The sequence below is a fragment of the Sceloporus undulatus genome, chromosome 6, assembly GCF_019175285.1.
Source record: "Sceloporus undulatus isolate JIND9_A2432 ecotype Alabama chromosome 6, SceUnd_v1.1, whole genome shotgun sequence".
Classification (NCBI taxonomy): Eukaryota; Metazoa; Chordata; class Lepidosauria; order Squamata; family Phrynosomatidae; genus Sceloporus; species Sceloporus undulatus.
Window position 1 is genome coordinate 33,414,980 of NC_056527.1, and position 18,922 is coordinate 33,433,901.

Below are 18,922 nucleotides of genomic sequence, written 5' to 3' on the forward strand. Positions count from 1 at the left end.
TTTTGTTGTTGTTGTTTTGCTCTCCATGGTCAAGAGCAAGCCCAAAGCCTCCAGGGGTGCTGTTGGTCATTCTCTTATATTTGGGGACTTCTTTGTAAACTCCCATTGCTTCTAGGCCCAAAGAGGTCTTATTTCTGTGCAGAAAGTGATCAGATAAGCACCTAGTCTGGCCTAGGTTTCCCAGATCTCAGGACCTGGCCCCTCTTTTCTAGCCCTTGGAATAAAGATAACAAATCGCAAGGTGACAGTACTGCCTTGAAAAGTATGTGAGTGTGTAATTTTTTAAATACTTTATGTATTTGTGGATGATACATAAGGCATCACCTTTATGACACCGCCAGGACTACCCTTGTAATGTCATAACCCAGATGATTTTTAAATTGTGAATTTTAAATGATGAACTTTAAATGTGGATTGTTTTCATATGTGTATGTCTTATCGTCATCATCATCATCATCATCATCATCATCATCATCATCAGGGCCCAAGGGAGTCATTCCTAGGTTTCAGATGGTCCCCTCACCCCCAAACTTCAGGACCTGAAATAATTGTGACTTGGCAAACCTATCTGGATCTAGAAAAGATGGGGCCTTGAGGCTCCACATGTTTCTCATAGTAGTTACTTATCTGTATCTTTTCTTCAACCCTTTGTCCTTTTACATGTAACTGGTATTGTGTCCCCTATTACCTGTATTTTAACCCCTAATGCTAGTTTTCAGTTTGCTTCCAACTTTAATAGACTTCTTCTCTATTCCATTTTTGCCACTACCATCACATCACAATCATTTTTAAAATACTAGTCTTTTCTCTCCCTTTTGTTGTTACTCCAGCTCTGCCATTTAGTGGCCCCATCCTAGGGTTTTCTTGCCAAGATTTGTTCAAAGGAGTTTTGCCATTGCCTTTCTCTGAGCATGTGACTTTTGCCCAAGTTCATCCAATGGGTTTCCATCGCTGAGTAGGAATTTGAAACCCTATCTATTCAAATCCTAACATTCAAACCACTACACCATGCTGACTCTCAAGAAGGGCTATTTATCAAGTAGAATATATTTGTTATATTGTTTTGTGCATGTAAGCAAGTGGTTAGCTGAGTAAGTATTCAAACTTTGGTCTCCCCAAAGCCCAATACTCAAGCAACTACCTCACACTTTTGTAGTTGTGTGCCTTCAAGTTGTTTCTGATGTATGGCACTCCTAAGGTAGCCCTGCCAAGGAGTTTTCTGGGGACTGAGAGTGTAAGACTTACCCATAGTCACCATGTGGGTTTTCATGACTGAGTGTGGATTCGAACCGTAGTCTCCAGAGTTACCGTCCAACATTAAAGCCACTACACCATACAGGTCCTACGTCAAACTTTAGCTCCATAATTTTCTTGAAAGCCTTCTCAGACCCTATAGCTCAGAGGAAGGAGACATCCTCCATCTCTGCTTCCTAGCCACCTTCTTTCTCCTCCCAACCACATAAGCACACACTGCACATAAGTCAGGCTGCTCTTCTGATGTGAAGGTTCACAAGTGAGTGCCTCTCCTTTCCCTCTCCTCCAATCTCCCATACACTTGTGCATTTGGAGAGCTGCTCTTCTCATTTTCAATCTGACAAAGCTGTAGCACCACAGCAGTTTATGGTGGTCAAGGAATGAAAGAGTATTGGTAGACTCACAACATCAAGGCCCACATGCTAAACACCATTGATGGACCCACCCCCAGTGTGAGAAATGTTGGACAACGCAGGCTACTACTATATAGTAGGGACTAATAAGCCTCACTGAACACGTCAGACGTTGCTTCTCCATCCACGCATAGGGTTTAACTTTTCACTCCTCCGCAGTCAAATCTTCTCAAATCATTCATGTCCCAGTTATCAAATCTCCTTGTATTCCCATTAAATTTTAATCCAGGGTTTCAACACTATTTCTTCTGAACGTGTTGCAACCGGTACACAGAGGTGTCGGACTCAAAACAAAAGGGAGACGCTGCTTCTATATAGTTGAGGCAACAGGAACAAAGAAACTTGACATCAATAGAAAAAGAGAGAGACAAAATGTCTGAAACAAGGCAAAGCTATTTTATTATCTAGAAGTGTGAACTGTGCAGATAAAGGAACATCAATTCTTTTCCTATATTCATTTCTGTATTGTGGAAGTGCTATGACTGAAGGCTATGGAATGGTAGTTCAACAACTAGCATTCCCAGAATTCCATAGCCTTGAGCCATGACAGTTAAAGTGCTGTCAAACCAGATTATTTCTACAGCTCTCCATCCTCTTCACAGAGTACTTCAAAGGCCCAACCCACACTGCAGAAATAATCCAGTTTGAAGCCGCTTTAACAGCCCAGGCTCACTGCAGTGTCTATGGAAGGGTAGTTAAAAAAACTACCATTCCCAGAATCTCACAGCCTCGAACCGCAGCACTCGGAGCGGCGTCAAAGCGTATTATTTCTGCGCTTTTGGACTTCATCTCCCAGAAGCCTCAGCCACGTCGGCCAACGGCGTGGTCTTCTGGGAGCTGAAGTCCAAAAGTCCCTTAAAGGGCACAGTTTGGGGAGACACGGTTCCAGACGGATTGAAGCAGAGGATGGCGATTGGCTCCGCGCCCTGTCTTTCCGGATCAGGGCAGCCAATCTGAGCGCGAGTTAATGGAAGCGCTGCGTTGACCAATCTCGGGGCGGCGCCACCCCCCCTTTCCCTCCCCCGTCCGCCACAGAGACAGAAGAGGGGCGTCTCAGACTCGGAGGGCCATTCGGGCGGAGGAGGGCGGCGGGGCAGGACGTGAGGGAGGGGGGCAGCTGCGGCGGTGGCAGCAGTTAGCGTTGGTTGCGAGGGAGCCCCAACATGGACGACGCCAGGGGCTGAGGCGGGTGGGCAGCCATGGCCAAGAACGAAGCCCGGTCCTAAACACTCAGGGGTCCCAGGGCGACGCCTGAGTCCGTTCCCTTCCTGAGGGGGGCGTGTTCGTCGCGCAAAGGAAGGAAGGAAGGCAGGCCGCCGCCATGTCGGGCTCCAATTCCTCCTCCTCCTCCTCCTCGCAGACCCCTCAGAGGATGCGGCGCGGCTCCCCCACCAGCAGTAACGGGAGCAGTAGTTGCAGTAACGTCAACAGTAACGGGAACGGAGGGGTCATAGTAACGGTGGGCGCCGCTTCGTCCAGCAGCAGCAGCCGCCTCCTGCAGCCCATCCGCGCCACCGTCCCTTTCCAGCTCCTCAGGGGCAGCACGCACAGCCCGACCCGGTCGCCCGTCGCCTCGGTGGGCAGCAGCACCCGAGGAACCTCCGGAGGAGGAGGAGGAGGGAGCCCGCCTCCTCCTCCGCCGCCGCCTCCGAGCAGCTCGACCCCGCCGCTGCTCTTCACCGCGGGCCCTTCGTCCGCCTCCGCTCCCTCGGGAGCAGCCCCCGATCGGGCGAAGGTGAGGCAGAGGCGCTCCCCGGACCCCGGCTCCAGCAGCAGCAACAACAACAACAACGGCAGGCGGAGGAGCATCTCGCCTGAGAGGAGGAGCCCCACTTCGCCCGTGTGCCGAGGTAAAAGAGCGCCCACGACACTGACACGGAACCTCGTTCACACGTGCGCCAGGAAACAGGAAGAATACACGCGTGTTCACGGGGCGGGGGTTGCTTTCTACTCCGTCGGGAGCCTTGGTTCCCCAATCTCTGCCCTTTAAGGGCTTTTGGACTCCAGCTCCCAGAAGCCTCAGCCACGTTGGCCAACAGCCTGGGATTCTGGGAGCTGGAGTCCAGAGTCGTTTAAAGCTGAGCCAGAACATGGCACTGCTCTCATCTTCTTCTAGGACAGTAGTCTCTCCAAACTGTGCTCAATAAGGGCTTTTGGGACTTCAGCTCCCAGAATCCCAGGCTGTTGGTCGATGTGGCTGAGGCTTCTGGGAGCTGGAGTCCCCTTAAAGGGAGCAAAGTTTGGGGACCGCTCTTCTAGAATCCAGATCAGAAAATGCGAATTAAGTGCAACTTTTGCACCAGACTTAAAACAGAAACAGTTAAGGTTTAACTGCAGAGATTTTCTTCCTAAAACTTAGAAACAGCACAGAATGGAAAGAAGCCAACCTTTCTGGAGGGTTTGATGGGTGTCCTCCTGACCGCTCTGCCTTGAACCCGCCAGGCAAGGCACACTCTCCCTGCCCCAGAACTTGTGGATCAATATGCTTCTCTAGATAAGGAGCTACCAACTGCGTTTAGACCTGTGGGACTTACAGTACTTCTTTTTCTTCTGCACCTTCAAGACCTTTTTGACTTACGGCGACCTGAAGGCAAAGCCTCTCTCTGCCTCAAGAGCACGGCCATGGCCCCTTTCTGAAGATGTCTTCCAGAGAAGATGAAAACCCAGCAATAGGTTCATCTTTTGCTGTTGTGTGCCTTCAAGTCCTTTCCGACTGACGGCGACCCTATCATGGGGTTTTCTTGGCAAGTTTCTTCAGAGGGGTTTTTGCCATTGCCATCCTGTGAGGGTGAGAGAGTGTGGCTTGCCCAAGGGTTCGCCTTAGGGTTGCCATAAGTCAGAAAATACTTGAAGGCACATAGGAAGAAGTAAATCCCACAGGACGTCCCTTATCTAGAAGTAAACCAATTATTGAATGTTCAGGACTTGCATAAATGTTGACCTACAAGTTCCCATAGATTCCCATCTCATCCTGTTCTGTCATCTCTTATTTACTTGGACAGATGACCTTAGGCAAGTCACACTCTCTCAGCCTCGGAGGGTGGCCATGGCAATCCCCCCCTGAAGATATCTTGCCACGAAAACCCCATGATAGGGTCGTCACAAATCAGAAAGGACTTCAAGGCACATAAGAAAAAGAAGAACATCCCACAGGTCTAAATGCAGTTGGTAGTTCCTTGTCTAGAGCTACACCTATTATTGAATGGTTGGGACTTGTATAAAAGCCACTTCACAAGTTCACATCAACTCCTGTCCTGTTCTGACACTTCTAAATTTACTCAGGAACACATTCTCAGCCCCAGACAGTAGCAATGGCAAACCCCCTCAAAAGAAGTCATCCCAAGAAAGCCCCATGGTACGTTCACCTTAGGGTAGCCATAAGTCAGAAAAGACTTGAACGAACAAAAGAAGAAGAAAATCCCACAGGTCTAAATGCAATTGGACGTCCCTTATCTAGAGCTAGACCTATTATTGAAAGGTTGGGACTTGCATGAATCTTGATTTATAAGTGTTCCCACAGATTCAGTGGAGCCTGTTTTAGTTGGGGGCCAAGAACTGGAGTTAGGCCATTGTGATGGGAGCAATGAGCCTTACTTCTGGGTAAGGGCATATAGCTGCAGTCCAGGTTGATACCAGGAAAGCCTGAGAACGTCCTTTTTTTAGAAAACAAAATAATAATAAATGGCAAAATGGAAGGCCTTTTCTTCAGTTGAAGCAGGACACAGCTGTTAAATAACTTGTCTTCTGCTCAATAACAGTCCTTGTAGTCAGGCAGCTGCTACACCTTGGACCCCATTTCTATAGTAGAGTGAGGGATCACACTCATATCAGTAATTGAGAATATGGGAACAAAGAATGTTGAAAAGGCAGAATAACTCCATTTTACGCAAGTTCAGAGAAAGCTAGATTGGCTGTGCCTTCAACTGGGATTTTTACTTAACAAAGTCTACTTTTAATAAATCCTTTAAAGAAATGGCAAGCATAATTTTAAGCCCTGACACATAATGCTGTCTGTGTTCATGCCTTGCATTATTCCAGCAAACGTTGGAGATTGTGTGAAAGTGTTTGGTGGTTTCATATTAGTAACATTTGAAAAATTTCACAGGGCCCTGAAGCTTGAGACCTGAGATGCCTGCCATTAAAAAAGCTAAAGAGTAGGGGGTTACTTATCAGGAAGGGATAATAGCAGCCGTAAACAAGTGCCTACTAATGCATGTGCAGGTGGTAAATACAGGTATATGCAGTCAGACATAAATAGTACAGTGGCTTGCAACGCTTCCAAAACCTATGATACACAAACAGTATTACAGTGCTCCCTCGGGTTACGAAATTAATTCGTTCCGCCGCGCCGTTCGTAACCCGATGCATTTCGCAAGCTGAAAAGGGCTTTCCGTTAGCGCTGGCAAGCCGCGCGTTTGAATTTCGCGCCGAAAAAAAGTTCGTAACCCGAAAAAACCTTCGTATCCCGGAACAGTTTTTTCCAATGGAACTTTTTCGTATCCCGGAAATTTCGTAACGCGATCAATTCGTATCCCGGGGTACCACTGTATAGCCCAGGATCCTGCTTGCAGTTTGTCCACAAAAGCCTTAAAATACATTTCCTTTCTATGTAATCTTTTCACAGATTTAAAAGGAATTTTTAAACATCGAACCCTGGAGGCTTAAAATGTACATTCTATAATGTTCTTGTTAAAGAATGTAATACCAGGAGAAACTATTAGATCAATTTAGTTGCTAATTTAAACCAAAACATTCACTCTAAAAAGTCTGAAACAAAAGTCATTGCCATATTTTTCATTCTTTAAAAGTGTCTGTGGCCATTTTAGCTTTCACTCCCCCTTCACTTCAGTAGATGAATCATACTAAATGCAATAGTTATCTTCTATAGCTATTGGGTATCATGCATCTTTCAACACTTCAGCTTCTTTTAAGCATGCCAAGTCTGTGTTTCATTTCAACAGCAAATTAAATAACCCCCTTGATTTAGTATTGCATGCTGCATGTTGGAGGCATTCTTGTCTGCAATTGGCTATCTAACTAAAGCAGATTGATCATACTAAAGCATTCACTCTTCCAAAGTGCTGCTTTTAGTATATTGAGCTGAAAAAGTGTTTACAGCAAATGTTGACTTCTTTCCATTCTATGCTGTTTGTAAGTTATGCAACAGACTGTGAGCTTGTTTTAGAAAGAGGTCTTGGAAGATCTTTGGAGTTAATCTTAACTGTTTTAAGTTTTGTGCAAAAATTGCAATTAATTCATGTTTTTGGATCTAGAAAATGAGAGCTTTCTTCATAAGACAAAAATATATCCTAATCAACTACTATTTGCAACTACAGAATTCATGTACATTAAGCATGTTTGACAAATCATATAAATGAAAGTTGCATTTCAGTTAAAAGACTGCAAAACCTTTATAACTTGCCTTTTCCCCAAGTCTTTTTATAGCTACAAAACCTGGATTGTAGTCCTCCTGTAAATACTTCCCTGGGAGTAAAGTCCATTGAATCCAGTGGAGTAGGTATACATAGTGTTGTATTGTAACTTCAAAAATCCCCTTCCTTTCAATTATTCGAGCCTTTAAAAAAAATTAAAAATGAGTTCATTAAATTTAGTCAAGTCTATGTCAGGCCACAGTATCCAAGCCTCCACTGCTTGATGGAGCTGTGAGAGTACAATGTAAAACTATTAATTCACCACCAGGAATTGGATTCAGCTCCTTAGTTGGGCATTGATTCATCTCCTTAGTTGAGCCAGTTTCTCAAAAGTTAACATCTTCAAGTACATTCTGAATTAATGGAAATTATAAGGGCTAGTTGCACTCATCCATTCCTGTAGTTTTATGGGCATGCAAAGTATAACTTTGTTTACACAACAAAATAATTTTCTTTTTAGTTCTGCAAGCTAAAAACTAGTATGCATATTTAAAAGTAGAGCCTGCAAAGTCTTTCCGGTGGACTAGTTTTCATTGAGCAAGGCCAGTCCCACTCTGATCTGATCACTCCTCAGTTGTTACATTTAGAAATGTCAGCCAGTATTATCTGTAGAGAATCTAGCTAGAGTTGCTTTGTGAAAACTCTGTACTAGGAGATGATAAATGTGCCTATAGCCATTAATCACTCTGATAATTATATCTGTTCTAACAGCTGTCAAGAGCATAATAATAAATACGTAAGCTTCCATTAAAAGTGTGAGCATTTTCAGTCTCTGCACTAGTGTTCGTACTGCAATGCATGGCTTTCACTGTGCAAGAGAATTGTATTACTCAGTTTGGAAACCTTCTACAACAGAAAATGTTCTTTCTCATTCCCTGGTTATATTAACCACTTTCTCACAGTACAGATTTTTAAAAGAGTGTTCAGATCTAGGCCTTTTGATAGCAAGGTTGCTGCTAGAGATCTGAAAGGAAATCTGCAAAACTGTTCTGGATTAGAAGACTGTACAGGTCAGGCAGCTGCCACTGCAGACGCTGACATCACTACTGCATGAATGAAAACAGCTTCCTCTGGGTTTTTCTCCCCCTCTCGTCATCCTTTCCACTCCTGCGTTTTAGGATGCTCTGAAATATTTTAAAGCCTGTATTAATTCTGATTTCAAAATACTGTCAGGCTATGCAAGCTGTCCTCTGTTTTTTTATGTGAACTTATATTTTCCTGCACATTTGAGCTTCAACCACTGACAAAAAATTATAGCTATTGCATGCTGTGTTTATGCGTGTGTACTCCAAATACTGCAGAATATCAGATGGCTTGTAGTATTGTTCTTTCCTTTCAGTCTGTGACACATTACTACAGTGTTTTCTTGTGTTATGTCTGAAGATTAGACCGTGTATTGTGAAAATAAATACATACAAGTTAACCCAGTAGAAAAAGTTGAATTAGTGAATAATAGTAACTGGACAGTATTTTGTTAGTTAAATGTCATTGCATTAATAGGTTAGCTGACCAAATAATGGATGTAGTTTTTTAATTCAGGGAAAAGGCAAATAACTCCTAAGGTAGTGTTGCTGTTTCTTTATCATAAAAGTGGTTTTTCAAGATTGATATTAAAATGTGGGGCCAATATAAAATACTTTACAAAATGAACCCCTGTGGATATGTATGGATGTATAATTCTTTAAAATACTTTGGGAGGTTTTTCTATTAACAGAATAAAATTACTATAGATTCAGCATAGAAAGTAACATTTAAAATGAAGAATGACTTGATGGTTGTTTGGATCAGAATCTCATTTGCAGTGGGTGAATTTGTATTTTCTTTCAAGCTTCTGTTGGCCCTTGATAAGGAAGTTACTCCTGTAAACACTATTTAATAGGTTTGGTAGCTTTTCCATATAAGGTCCAAAGCATAGAATTACCTCCATTTTCCCCACACCAGCTTGTGCATGTTTCATTTTGGGATTTCTTAGCCAGTAACCATTGCAGTTAATCTAATTTCTTTGAGGTGAGAATGCAGTTTGACCCACAGATAAAATCATGAGTACTGTACATGGTGAAAACTGAATTGTGAATATCTTAGGTTGGATGTTTGGTTTTGTTTCTTATGCTTAGTGTGTGTGTTAGCAACCCCCCCCTTCTCCATTTTAAAAATAAGGCTGCTGATGGATCTGGAGATAAGTGCTGGTGCAACTCAGTGCATGATGATGTACATATTTTTTTAAATTAAAGACAGTATACCCAAATGGCATATGTGTTGCTTGTGAAGCCCTGGAAGCTTTCATTAAAGCATTTTATAACTGCATTTGGGGCATATGGTAAAACAATGTGGAGAAGAAGATCTTGCATGTTTAGCATTGTTTGGTTTTTAAGCAAAAGTTTGTTCTGATTAGAACTTAACACACACATGTAATTTGACCAAGGACATTTGTTAGTCTATGTGCCCCAAATTGAGAGAACCCTGAACTTGGGGGTAGAGTTAAGTCTACAAGAGAGGGCACATCCAGAGCCATAGAATGAAGTACTGTGTAGCTTGCATGTACAGTGGTTGGTGTGTGTGTGTGTGTGTGTGTGTGTGTGTGTGCTGCCTGGAGGGCGGAAAGGCAGTTTGCCATCCAGGTAGTGAAGGTGTCCTGGGTGAATGACAAATTGTAAAGCTGAATAATAGGTTAAAATCTATTCTGTGTCTGTAATTGAGTATAGAATGCAAGGAACTGTGAAACTAGATTGTAAACCCCATGGGGGCTTCAGACTTTGTTTTTTCAAGTATCAACCCTAAGCCTGCCCCATTACACATGGCATTCCCCTGTTTGATATGGCATGGGATCAACAGTGCAAGGAAAACCACATTCCAAACACATTTAGAGCCCTGATATTAACCTTTTAAAGCCAAAAACGGCCTAAGTTAAGTAAATGCCTTCTGGATCTACCCAAGTGTTATGATAGGACCTGAACAGACAGGCCAAAATAAAGCTGCTTCGGGTCACTTTTGAGGTACTGTATGCTGTTTAAATGATTAATGCATCCCAAGAGGCTGGAAGCTGCACCAGAGCCATGCTCCAGGCCCAAGGACTGGAGCTCAGCTTTGGCACAGCTTCTGGCCTCTTAAGATGTGTGTGTCATTTAAACAGCATACCTCCAAAGTGACACGAAGCAGCTTTATTTTGGCCTGTCTGTTCAGGCCCATAGTTACTTACCAGAGGCCTTGTGCTTTGGGCTTTTTTGTGTGGATGTTGTGCCAGAGGGTTGCTTTCTCCAGGGAGTCCCAACAGTCTCCTTCTCTTCCTGATTTTTGGGCAGCTGATAAAAACTTCCTAATTTAGGATGAAATTTTATGATGGTCTTTCTAGGGCTAGTTTTAATATTTCTTTGTTTTGTGTGACATGGTTATGTTGGAGAACCTTGTTAAAATTGCAGGATACAAATAACTTCAGAGTAAATTAAATATTTCAGGAATGTTAGTACAGGTTTTGCATGTGTTTTAGTAGCTCTTTGGCTTCTGACATCTGAAAACAAACTTCAAGTCAAAACATATATGATGGTGACAGCTGAGGATAGAGCACTTGCTTGTGGAAATGTTTCAAGCATGCTCCAACATATAGCATACATGCTGCCATATACATCATCCTATTTACATGTATAGTTGGTGGCGGTCCAGGCCACAGACAGCTGGCAGGCTGAATCACAAATGCACCAGCTTGTGCAGAAGAACCATGCCATGTATCTACCATCTACATGAACCATCTAGAGACAAGCACTTGACCTGTTGTTGCTTTCATTGAACTGCACTAGTTTCCTCCTGCAAGATAAATGAATGATTTGAATTTTGTCTCCTGCTTCATATGATAGATTTGTGTACAGAAACCTTGCTAAACCTTTTTGGTTATATTTGAAGTGAATATCCTAAACTATTTGGAATAAAAACTTTCAGAAGCATTTAGGAATTAGGACACAAAACTTATGTTAGGAAGCCAAGTGACTTCCATAACTATATAATTTAAAATATCTCTAAATCAAGATCAATATCTCTAGATCAAGGGACGTAATAGTGCCACTATGTTCTGCTCCAGTCAGGCCCCACCTGGAATATTGTGTCCAGTTCTGGGCACCACGATTTAAAAAGGATGTTGAGAAACTGGAGCGTGTCCAAAGGAGAGTGACTAAAATGGTGAAGGGTCTGGAAACCATGCCCTATGAGGAACGACTCAGGGAGCTGGGGATGTTTAGCCTGGAGAAAAGAATGTTAAGGGGTGATATGATAGCCCTGTTTAAATACTTGAAGGAATGTCATATTGAGGAGGGAGCAAGCTTGTTTTCTGCTGCTCCAGAGACTAGGACCCGGAGCAATGGATGCAAGCTACAGGAAAAGAGATTCCACCTCAACATTAGGAAGAACTTCCTGACAGTAAGGGCTGTTCGACAGTGGAACACACTCCCTCGGAGTGTAGTGGAGTCTCCTTCCTTGGAGGTCTTCAAACGGAGGCTGGATGGCCATCTGTCGGGGATGCTTTGATTGAGATTTCCTGCATGGCAGGGGGTTGGACTGGATGGCCCTTGCAGTCTCTTCCAACTCTATGATTCTAAACTGGTGGATTTACTCACCTTAAAGCTAGTGAAATAATTACCTTTTAGAATGTTGACTTAGTGGAAAAGCCAGTGCTCTGTATCTCAAATAGCTTTTAGAAATTGCGTACCCCTTTTCTTTTTGTGTTGGGTATACCATAAGAGCCTCTGTGTGTTACATTTATCTGTATGACTGTACACAGTCCAATTAATGTTAAAATTTACTGATCCATTTTACATATTTCTGCATGGTGCTGTTTTTGAACTCAATAAACAGGATTTGAAATTTTGTTTACTGTAGTGTTGATGACTTCTGTCAACAGTTCACTAGGTATTGTGCTGGGCAACAAGAGGAAGCACTTGGAAATAGGGTAGTAAGTTTCAGTGTACTGTACTTGATGTGGGAGTGTTGCCCTCCAAACACACAGAAACATTTGTTTGCAAATGAAAAACTGATGAGAACTAACCATAGCTATTGTCCTTCAGGAAGCACAGAACACTGAGAGTGTTGAGAGGAAAATAGGGATTTAATCTGGCAAAAAAAACCTGACTAATAGTAATTTTGATTCCTCCTCCACTCCCTAAAGTGGAGGGCTGTAAAGTCCCCCCTCCATCCGGGCTTTTCCTCAAATCTTAATGACTTCTCCGATGAGTCTTTGAGCTCTAAAGGGCCGAGAATGAATAGCAGCTTATAATATCTTGGAAGAAAGGATGAATCATAGAATCATAGAGTTGGAAGAAACCACAAGGGCCATCTAGTCCAACCCCCTGCCATGCAGGAACTCACATTCAAAGCATCCCCGACAGATGGCCATCCAGCCTCTGTTTAAAGAGTTCCAAGGAGGGAGACTCCACCACACTCTGAGGAAGAGTGCGCCACTGTTGAACAGCCCTTACTGTCAACAGTGGAACACACTCCCTCAGAAACTGGGATATGTGCCCATGCAGTGCATGTCACGCTTGCTTGTGATTATCCCCCCCCCCAAAAAAAAACCCCTCCCTCTCTCTCATATACTAGGAAAGTGAGATAGGAGCCACCTTGCCTGCACTTCACAATCTGGGTTTGGGGATAGGTGAACAGTTTAGGTAATGTGAGATTTTATTCTGGCTTTTCCAGTATGAACACAACATTCCAGCTAGCTTCCTGTCTGCTTAGTCTCAAATCAACATTGTTAAGGGGCAGTTGTACCATAGGGATGGACTCTTCAGCTTCCACTACAGTGAGTAAGAGGCTCCAGAGTTTAGTAAATATCCTACTATTGTAGCTTCATGAGGCCAGAATTCTCCAATAATTTCTCTGTAATTTTTTGCAAGTTGGATCTGGTTTTCTGATTTGGTGTCCCCACCGCTACCCCAGTGTGGGTTATATGGGGTGCAGCAGTTCAAAACCATTTACCAGTTAGCATTTTTGTAGTTGTCTAAAGGAAGAATTTTTGTATTTCAAAAATAAAAGTGATGTTTAATGACTTAGCAGCTTAGACAAAATGCATTTACTTGTCTTAAAATGGCAAGTAAAAGTTTAGCAGTAAGTCAAGATATTTCTCAAATCCCATTTTCATGACTTTGACGTTCTGATTTCAAGTAGTTTTGCGTATCATATGCCTATAGAATTCTACTGGGGATGCAGACTAGTGCATTTCCCTAAGTGACTCCTGTAATAGAGAAGAATTGTAAAGTATTGGGATCATTTGAGAGTCCATGATACATTATTTAAAACATATAACATTGTGGATTGATTGTGTGTTCTAGATGTTTTTGAATATGATTTGGTTTGTGTTGTACTTCATCAGTAATCACGTGGTTTAATGTTTAGCAGTAGTTGACTCAGTAATTTGCATCTATTCTAGTTTTGTTTTTTTAAAAAAACAGTAGTGCCATTTACGGGACCCTAGATAAACTTGTCTGGAACAATCAATCATACTTTATTTAGTACTTCACTAATGTATGGTAATCTGCTAGTTCAAGTGTGAGTAGTAAACTCAGGTTACTTAATGCTGGTCATCAACCATAATAATAAATTTCATTTCAGGTTACTTATATTTTGCCAACCTTAAAAAATAAAAAGTTGGGAGGTACACTAACTAAAGCAGTTTTCATTCCATGGCATAGGCCTTCTAACATTAAGTTATGTTTCCTTAACGTTTAAACTGTTTCTTTGGCTTGGTCACTGTTTCTTCATATAATTAAGTATTTGTTTATTTATAGTTATGTCATAATACAATAAATGTTAGTTTTCAAGATACTAAATTGCTTTTTGATGTGTCTGCATACAGCACAGGTGGGGAAATTGCATTATTCAGCTATTACTGGACTGCAGTACCCTAGTCGGCAAAGATAATAGAGAAGAATACTGGGAGTTTCACTCCCAACAATATTTGGATTTCTCAACTTTGCCCACTCCTGACATACAGAGGTGGGCAAAGTACCCAATAAAGTTTAGAGAGGAGGCATACTAGAGTGCATACTTAATCTTGAAAGTTGTGTAGCCTATGTACAGTTAATACAGTAGAAAATGCATACTTTTTAAAAGTTGTACAGAAACATAGCTTTCATTATGGCATTAATTAAAGAGAGATTCTCACATGACTACGCGTTCCTGAGTTTACCTTTGCCACAGTCTGTTTTTAGTAGACCTGTATATTCCCTCTAGACACAAAATACTTGGCACTACTTTAATTTATGTTAGCTGCACAAGGTTTTTTTTTCTGTGTGAGATAGTTAGGAAGAAGTTTCTTCAGAGGATATTTTCTTATTAACAGGCCTTTTGTGTACATTGACACATTGAAAGTAGATGTAGACAGCTGAATGAGTCATAACATTATATTCACAGTGTTGCCTATTACATATTTCTGTTTCAGTGGACAGGCCAAAAGCTCAGCAAATTAGAACATCTAGTACCATAAGACGCACCTCTTCGTTGGACACAATAACAGGACCTTACCTCACAGGACAGTGGCCACGAGATCCCAACATACACTATCCTTCATGCATGAGAGATAAATCTACTCAGGTAGGTATAATAAATCAATTATTACTGCTTAATTGTGGATTTTCTCAGTACAAGTTTCTAAAAATGGGGGGAGATTAGGGTAGGAAACGAGTTAGAGAAGGTTCTTTGAAAGGGAACGTAGCCCTTTTATATAATCTTCCCAACTAGCTCGCTGTTGCCTTTCTTATCCCTTCTTTTCACCATAGCTCTTTCCTTTGACACAGCTGTCAAAACCTGGGTTCTAAGTTTCTCTGGCAGGGACATTCATCTTTAGTTCATAGCAGCAACTTAAACCCCCCCCCCCAAAAAAAAAGCCTGCTTTTGACACTGGAGTAAGTTTCTCATCCAGTATTTTTGCAGTGGAAACAAGTAGCCAACTATCTCCTGACAATTAGTTCTTCTCCCACCTAGTTATAAAAGAATGAGAATGTAGTGCACTGGAAGTAGTATTTCTTAATATGTCTAAATGGAATTGCTTTTAGTGGTCTTCAGTAAAAACCCTAAGGTTCTGAATAGCAGCAATAAAAGCAAGGTGGTGTTTGTGCTCTGTTGCAGCAAAGTATTTGCTCCATTCAGCTCATAAAGTACTGATGTACCCTGAGATGCAAAATGCCATCTGCATAATCCCTGTGAGGGATGGAGCCTTTGGAAGCAATGTTAGATTTGCTTTATGATCACAAAGTATTGTGCTCAGCAAAGAATAACTTCTTGCATTTATGAAAGTAACTTTGAATAGGTCAAGTTTAGATGTACAAGAAATATCCATTATTTAATTTTCATCTGATTGCTTTTTCAAATAGCATTGCAATTCATGGTCTTAAGAGCATACTCTTCAAAGACAATATTATAGTATTGACAAAAAGGAATTTTCACTAATATGTCTATACTAGAGCCCCCATCTACTACATTCTGTGTCTTTTGTTCTATTTCATTTCATACAAAGTCCTTCCTTACACTATGTGTTTGACACACCTGCAAGGGTCAACATGGGGATCTTTGAAGAAATAAGCTTGAAAAAAAGTGTTTCTTTGTAGCATCTGCCTTGTCCTCATTGACTTTGATGCTGGCAGACTTATTTCTTCACTGTTTCAGCATACCAGTAAAGTGAAATATTGAACCCAATAGGTGCTGGGAAAAATACCTGCTTTGGTTGTCCAAGCTTTCCCCTGCTTTTCAGGTCAGAAAACAAGTATGTTTTGTGTCAGTTTTCCATAGTCTGTAACACTGTATATAGTTTCTCCCATCTGTCATGAAGCAGGAGGTGAATTGATATTCTGATTAACATAGATAATCTAAGATGGTAGATCGTTAGGCATTTACTTTTCATACTCTCCTGACATTTTAACTGAAATGCTGATTTTTTTTGATCTTTGACAACATGTAGTGTTTAAATAAGTTCAGCATTAGTATTATATCTGACTGATAAACCACTCAATGAATTTGAGGTTCCACTGTATAGCAGTATAGGTCTGTAGCGGAGGGAAAAATGATCTATACACAGCCCTTCCATATGGGTAAGTGTGGCAGGTGTCTTCCTTTTAAACTACATAGGTCAGGGATGTAGCCAAGAGGGGGGGGTTCTTGGGGTCCGGACCCCCCCTTCCATTAGAAAAATGAATGGTGTGTGCTGCTGCGCCGCCGCACCCAAGCCCTATTATAATGGTGGCACTTAGTCTGGAACCCCCCCCCCCTTCCTAAAATCCTAGCTACGTCCCTGCATAGGAGAAAGTTGTGCAGGGATCAGGAGAGGAAAGAAGATAAGATTTATGATTTCAGATCTAATGGCTGTTGGTGAATTATTGATGTATCTCATAGTGCCATTACATTTTCAACAGTGTTTTCTTTTTTAAATCTGGAGTTGCTCTAGTTTTTCTGTTTCTGAATGTCCCAATAAAGCCTGAAATAAGATAGACCCTCCCTTCCACGAGTTCTGTTCTGCTTTAACATAAACTTGTAAACATAATATCAGAATGGCTCCCTCCTTGATGGCCTTCCGCCAGCAGGTGAAGACCTACCTGTTCACACAGGCATTTAAGGAATTGCTATAAGAACAGGCTGGGATGTTGGACCAGTTTAAAAATTCTTTTTAATGTAAAGTCGAAGGCTTTCATGACTGGCATCCATAGTTTTTTGTGGGTTTTTCGGGCTATGTGGCCATGTTCTAGAAGATTTTCTTCCTGATGTTTCACCAGCATCTGTGGCTGGCATCTTCAGAGAAATTCCAGCCACAGATGCTGGCGAAACGTCAGGAAGAAAATCTTCTAGAACATGGCCACGTAGCCCAAAAAACCCACAATAAACTATCTTTTTAATGTACTTTTTTGTGTTTTTAACTGTACTGTTTTTTTAATGCTGTGAAGCCACTCTGAGTCCCAGTCCTGGGAAAAGAGCAGGATATAAATAAAATTAATAAATACATAAAAAATAGTATGTAACAATGGCCATTAAGCCATTTAAAAATCAATATTTTAAAGCAGTGGTCCCCAAACTGTGCCCTTTAAGAGATTTTGGACTTCCGCTCCGTGAAGCCTCAGCCATGTTGGCCAATAGTATGGGATTCTGAGAACTGAAGTCCAAAATCCTTTAAATAGCACAATTTGGGGACCGCTATTTTAAAGGATTTAACAGCCATTGTTACATGTTATTTTTTCAGACTGTCCTTACTGATCCACTGATTTGACTTTACAGTTGATTGTTCAATATATTGACTTTATAGTGACTCAGGGCAGGAGGACCTGAGAACAATACTGCAATATGGAATGGTTGCAGGCTTGCTAGATGTGGAATTTTAGGCACTTTGGTAGCACCCTAAATGATTAAACTACAGATCTATTGTTTTACTTGATTACAGGAATAATTGTAGCAGTAAAATGGCTAGAGGGAGCCCAAATTGACACTGTTTTCCATCTGAAATTACTACTTAAAATAGTCTGTTTTGCAAGTAGTTGAAGGTCATTTTGTTATATAATTCACCTTGGATGACACCTCTGTTTTGGCATTACTTACTCAGCAGTATACTGTTTTGGAAACAAGTAATGTGGTTTACATACTTCAGAGACTGATTGGCCAGATGGCATCCTGAAACCTAGATGTGACTATGGACAGTCTTATCTGTTGTCAGAAGATAACATTAAACACATTTTAATTTAAGATGTAGTTTTAAAAATTGCCTATGGAATCAGTTGTAAGGAAAAGAATCATTTATTTCTGAAAGTTGTATTGTTGTCTTATAAATGTATACCGTATATACTTGACTATACGTTGAGAAATTTATATCCCAAAATTGACCCTAAAATTTTGGGTAAATTTATATAAGGGTCAATATATCATTAGTGCTTAGATAGGTCCTAAAGCAAGCAAGCCTGATACCCCAATGTTCATTGAACACCAATTCCTTCCCCCTCCAGTCCTTTTCGCAAGCTTTTGCTTACTATCGGAAAGACTCCGGATTTAAATCCACTTGCTTCTCTCTCTGGTCCATTTTGCAAGACCTGGCTTCCTATTGAAAAACCTCTCCATTTAAACCCACTTGCTTCTCTCTCTGATCCATTTTGCAAGCCTTGGCTTCCTATGAAAAAAACTCTCCATTTAAATTCACTTGCTTCTTTCACTGGTCTGTTTTGCAAGCCTTGGCTTCCTATGGAAAAATCTCTCCATTTAAATTCACTTGTTTCTCTCTCTGATCCTTTTTGCAAGACCTGGCTTCCTATGGAAAAAAAACTTCTCCATTTCAATCCACGTGCTTCTCTCTCTGGTCCGTTTTGCAAGACCTGGCTTCCTGTCAAAAAAAGTCTCTATTTAAATCCACTTGCTTCTCTCTCCAATCCCTTTTGCAAGACCTTGCTTCATATGGAAAAAACTCTCCATTTAAAAAACACTTGCTTCTGTCTCCAGTCCAATTTGCAAGACCTTGCTTCCTATGAAAACAACTCTCCATTTAAATCCACTTGCTTCCTTTCTCAATCTGATGTTAAAACCTCTCCTCCAGCACCTGGGAATCGATTGAGAGAGGTCCAGAAAAGGAGGACAGAAATGGTATTTCTCCCTTTCCATCTTTCTTTATAGCCCCCTAAGTTTTACCATCGACTTATCCACGGGTCATATCAAAATCCAGGATTTTTGACCCTGAAACCTTATCTCGATTTATACATGAGGTCGACTTGTACATGAGTATATATGGTATGTCACAATAAATCTGTTAGTGTCTGAGATGCCATGAAACACCTATCAAGAAGAATGATCTTGCATGTTTATACATATGATCTTTTGAGA

General features: G+C 41.4%; 1 protein-coding gene across 1 annotated transcript in view; it reads left to right on the forward strand.

Annotated features, from left to right (window-relative positions):
- Positions 1-2,708: 2,708 nt before the first annotated feature.
- GLCCI1 (glucocorticoid induced 1) overlaps positions 2,709-18,922 on the forward strand; it is a 45,396-nt gene continuing 29,182 nt past the window's right edge. Inside the window, exons 1-2 of the mRNA XM_042471040.1 lie at positions 2,709-3,517; positions 14,520-14,671. Of these exons, the coding sequence (XP_042326974.1) occupies positions 2,989-3,517; positions 14,520-14,671 (681 nt within the window). The 5' untranslated portion in view covers positions 2,709-2,988. The remainder of the gene's footprint in view (positions 3,518-14,519; positions 14,672-18,922) is intronic.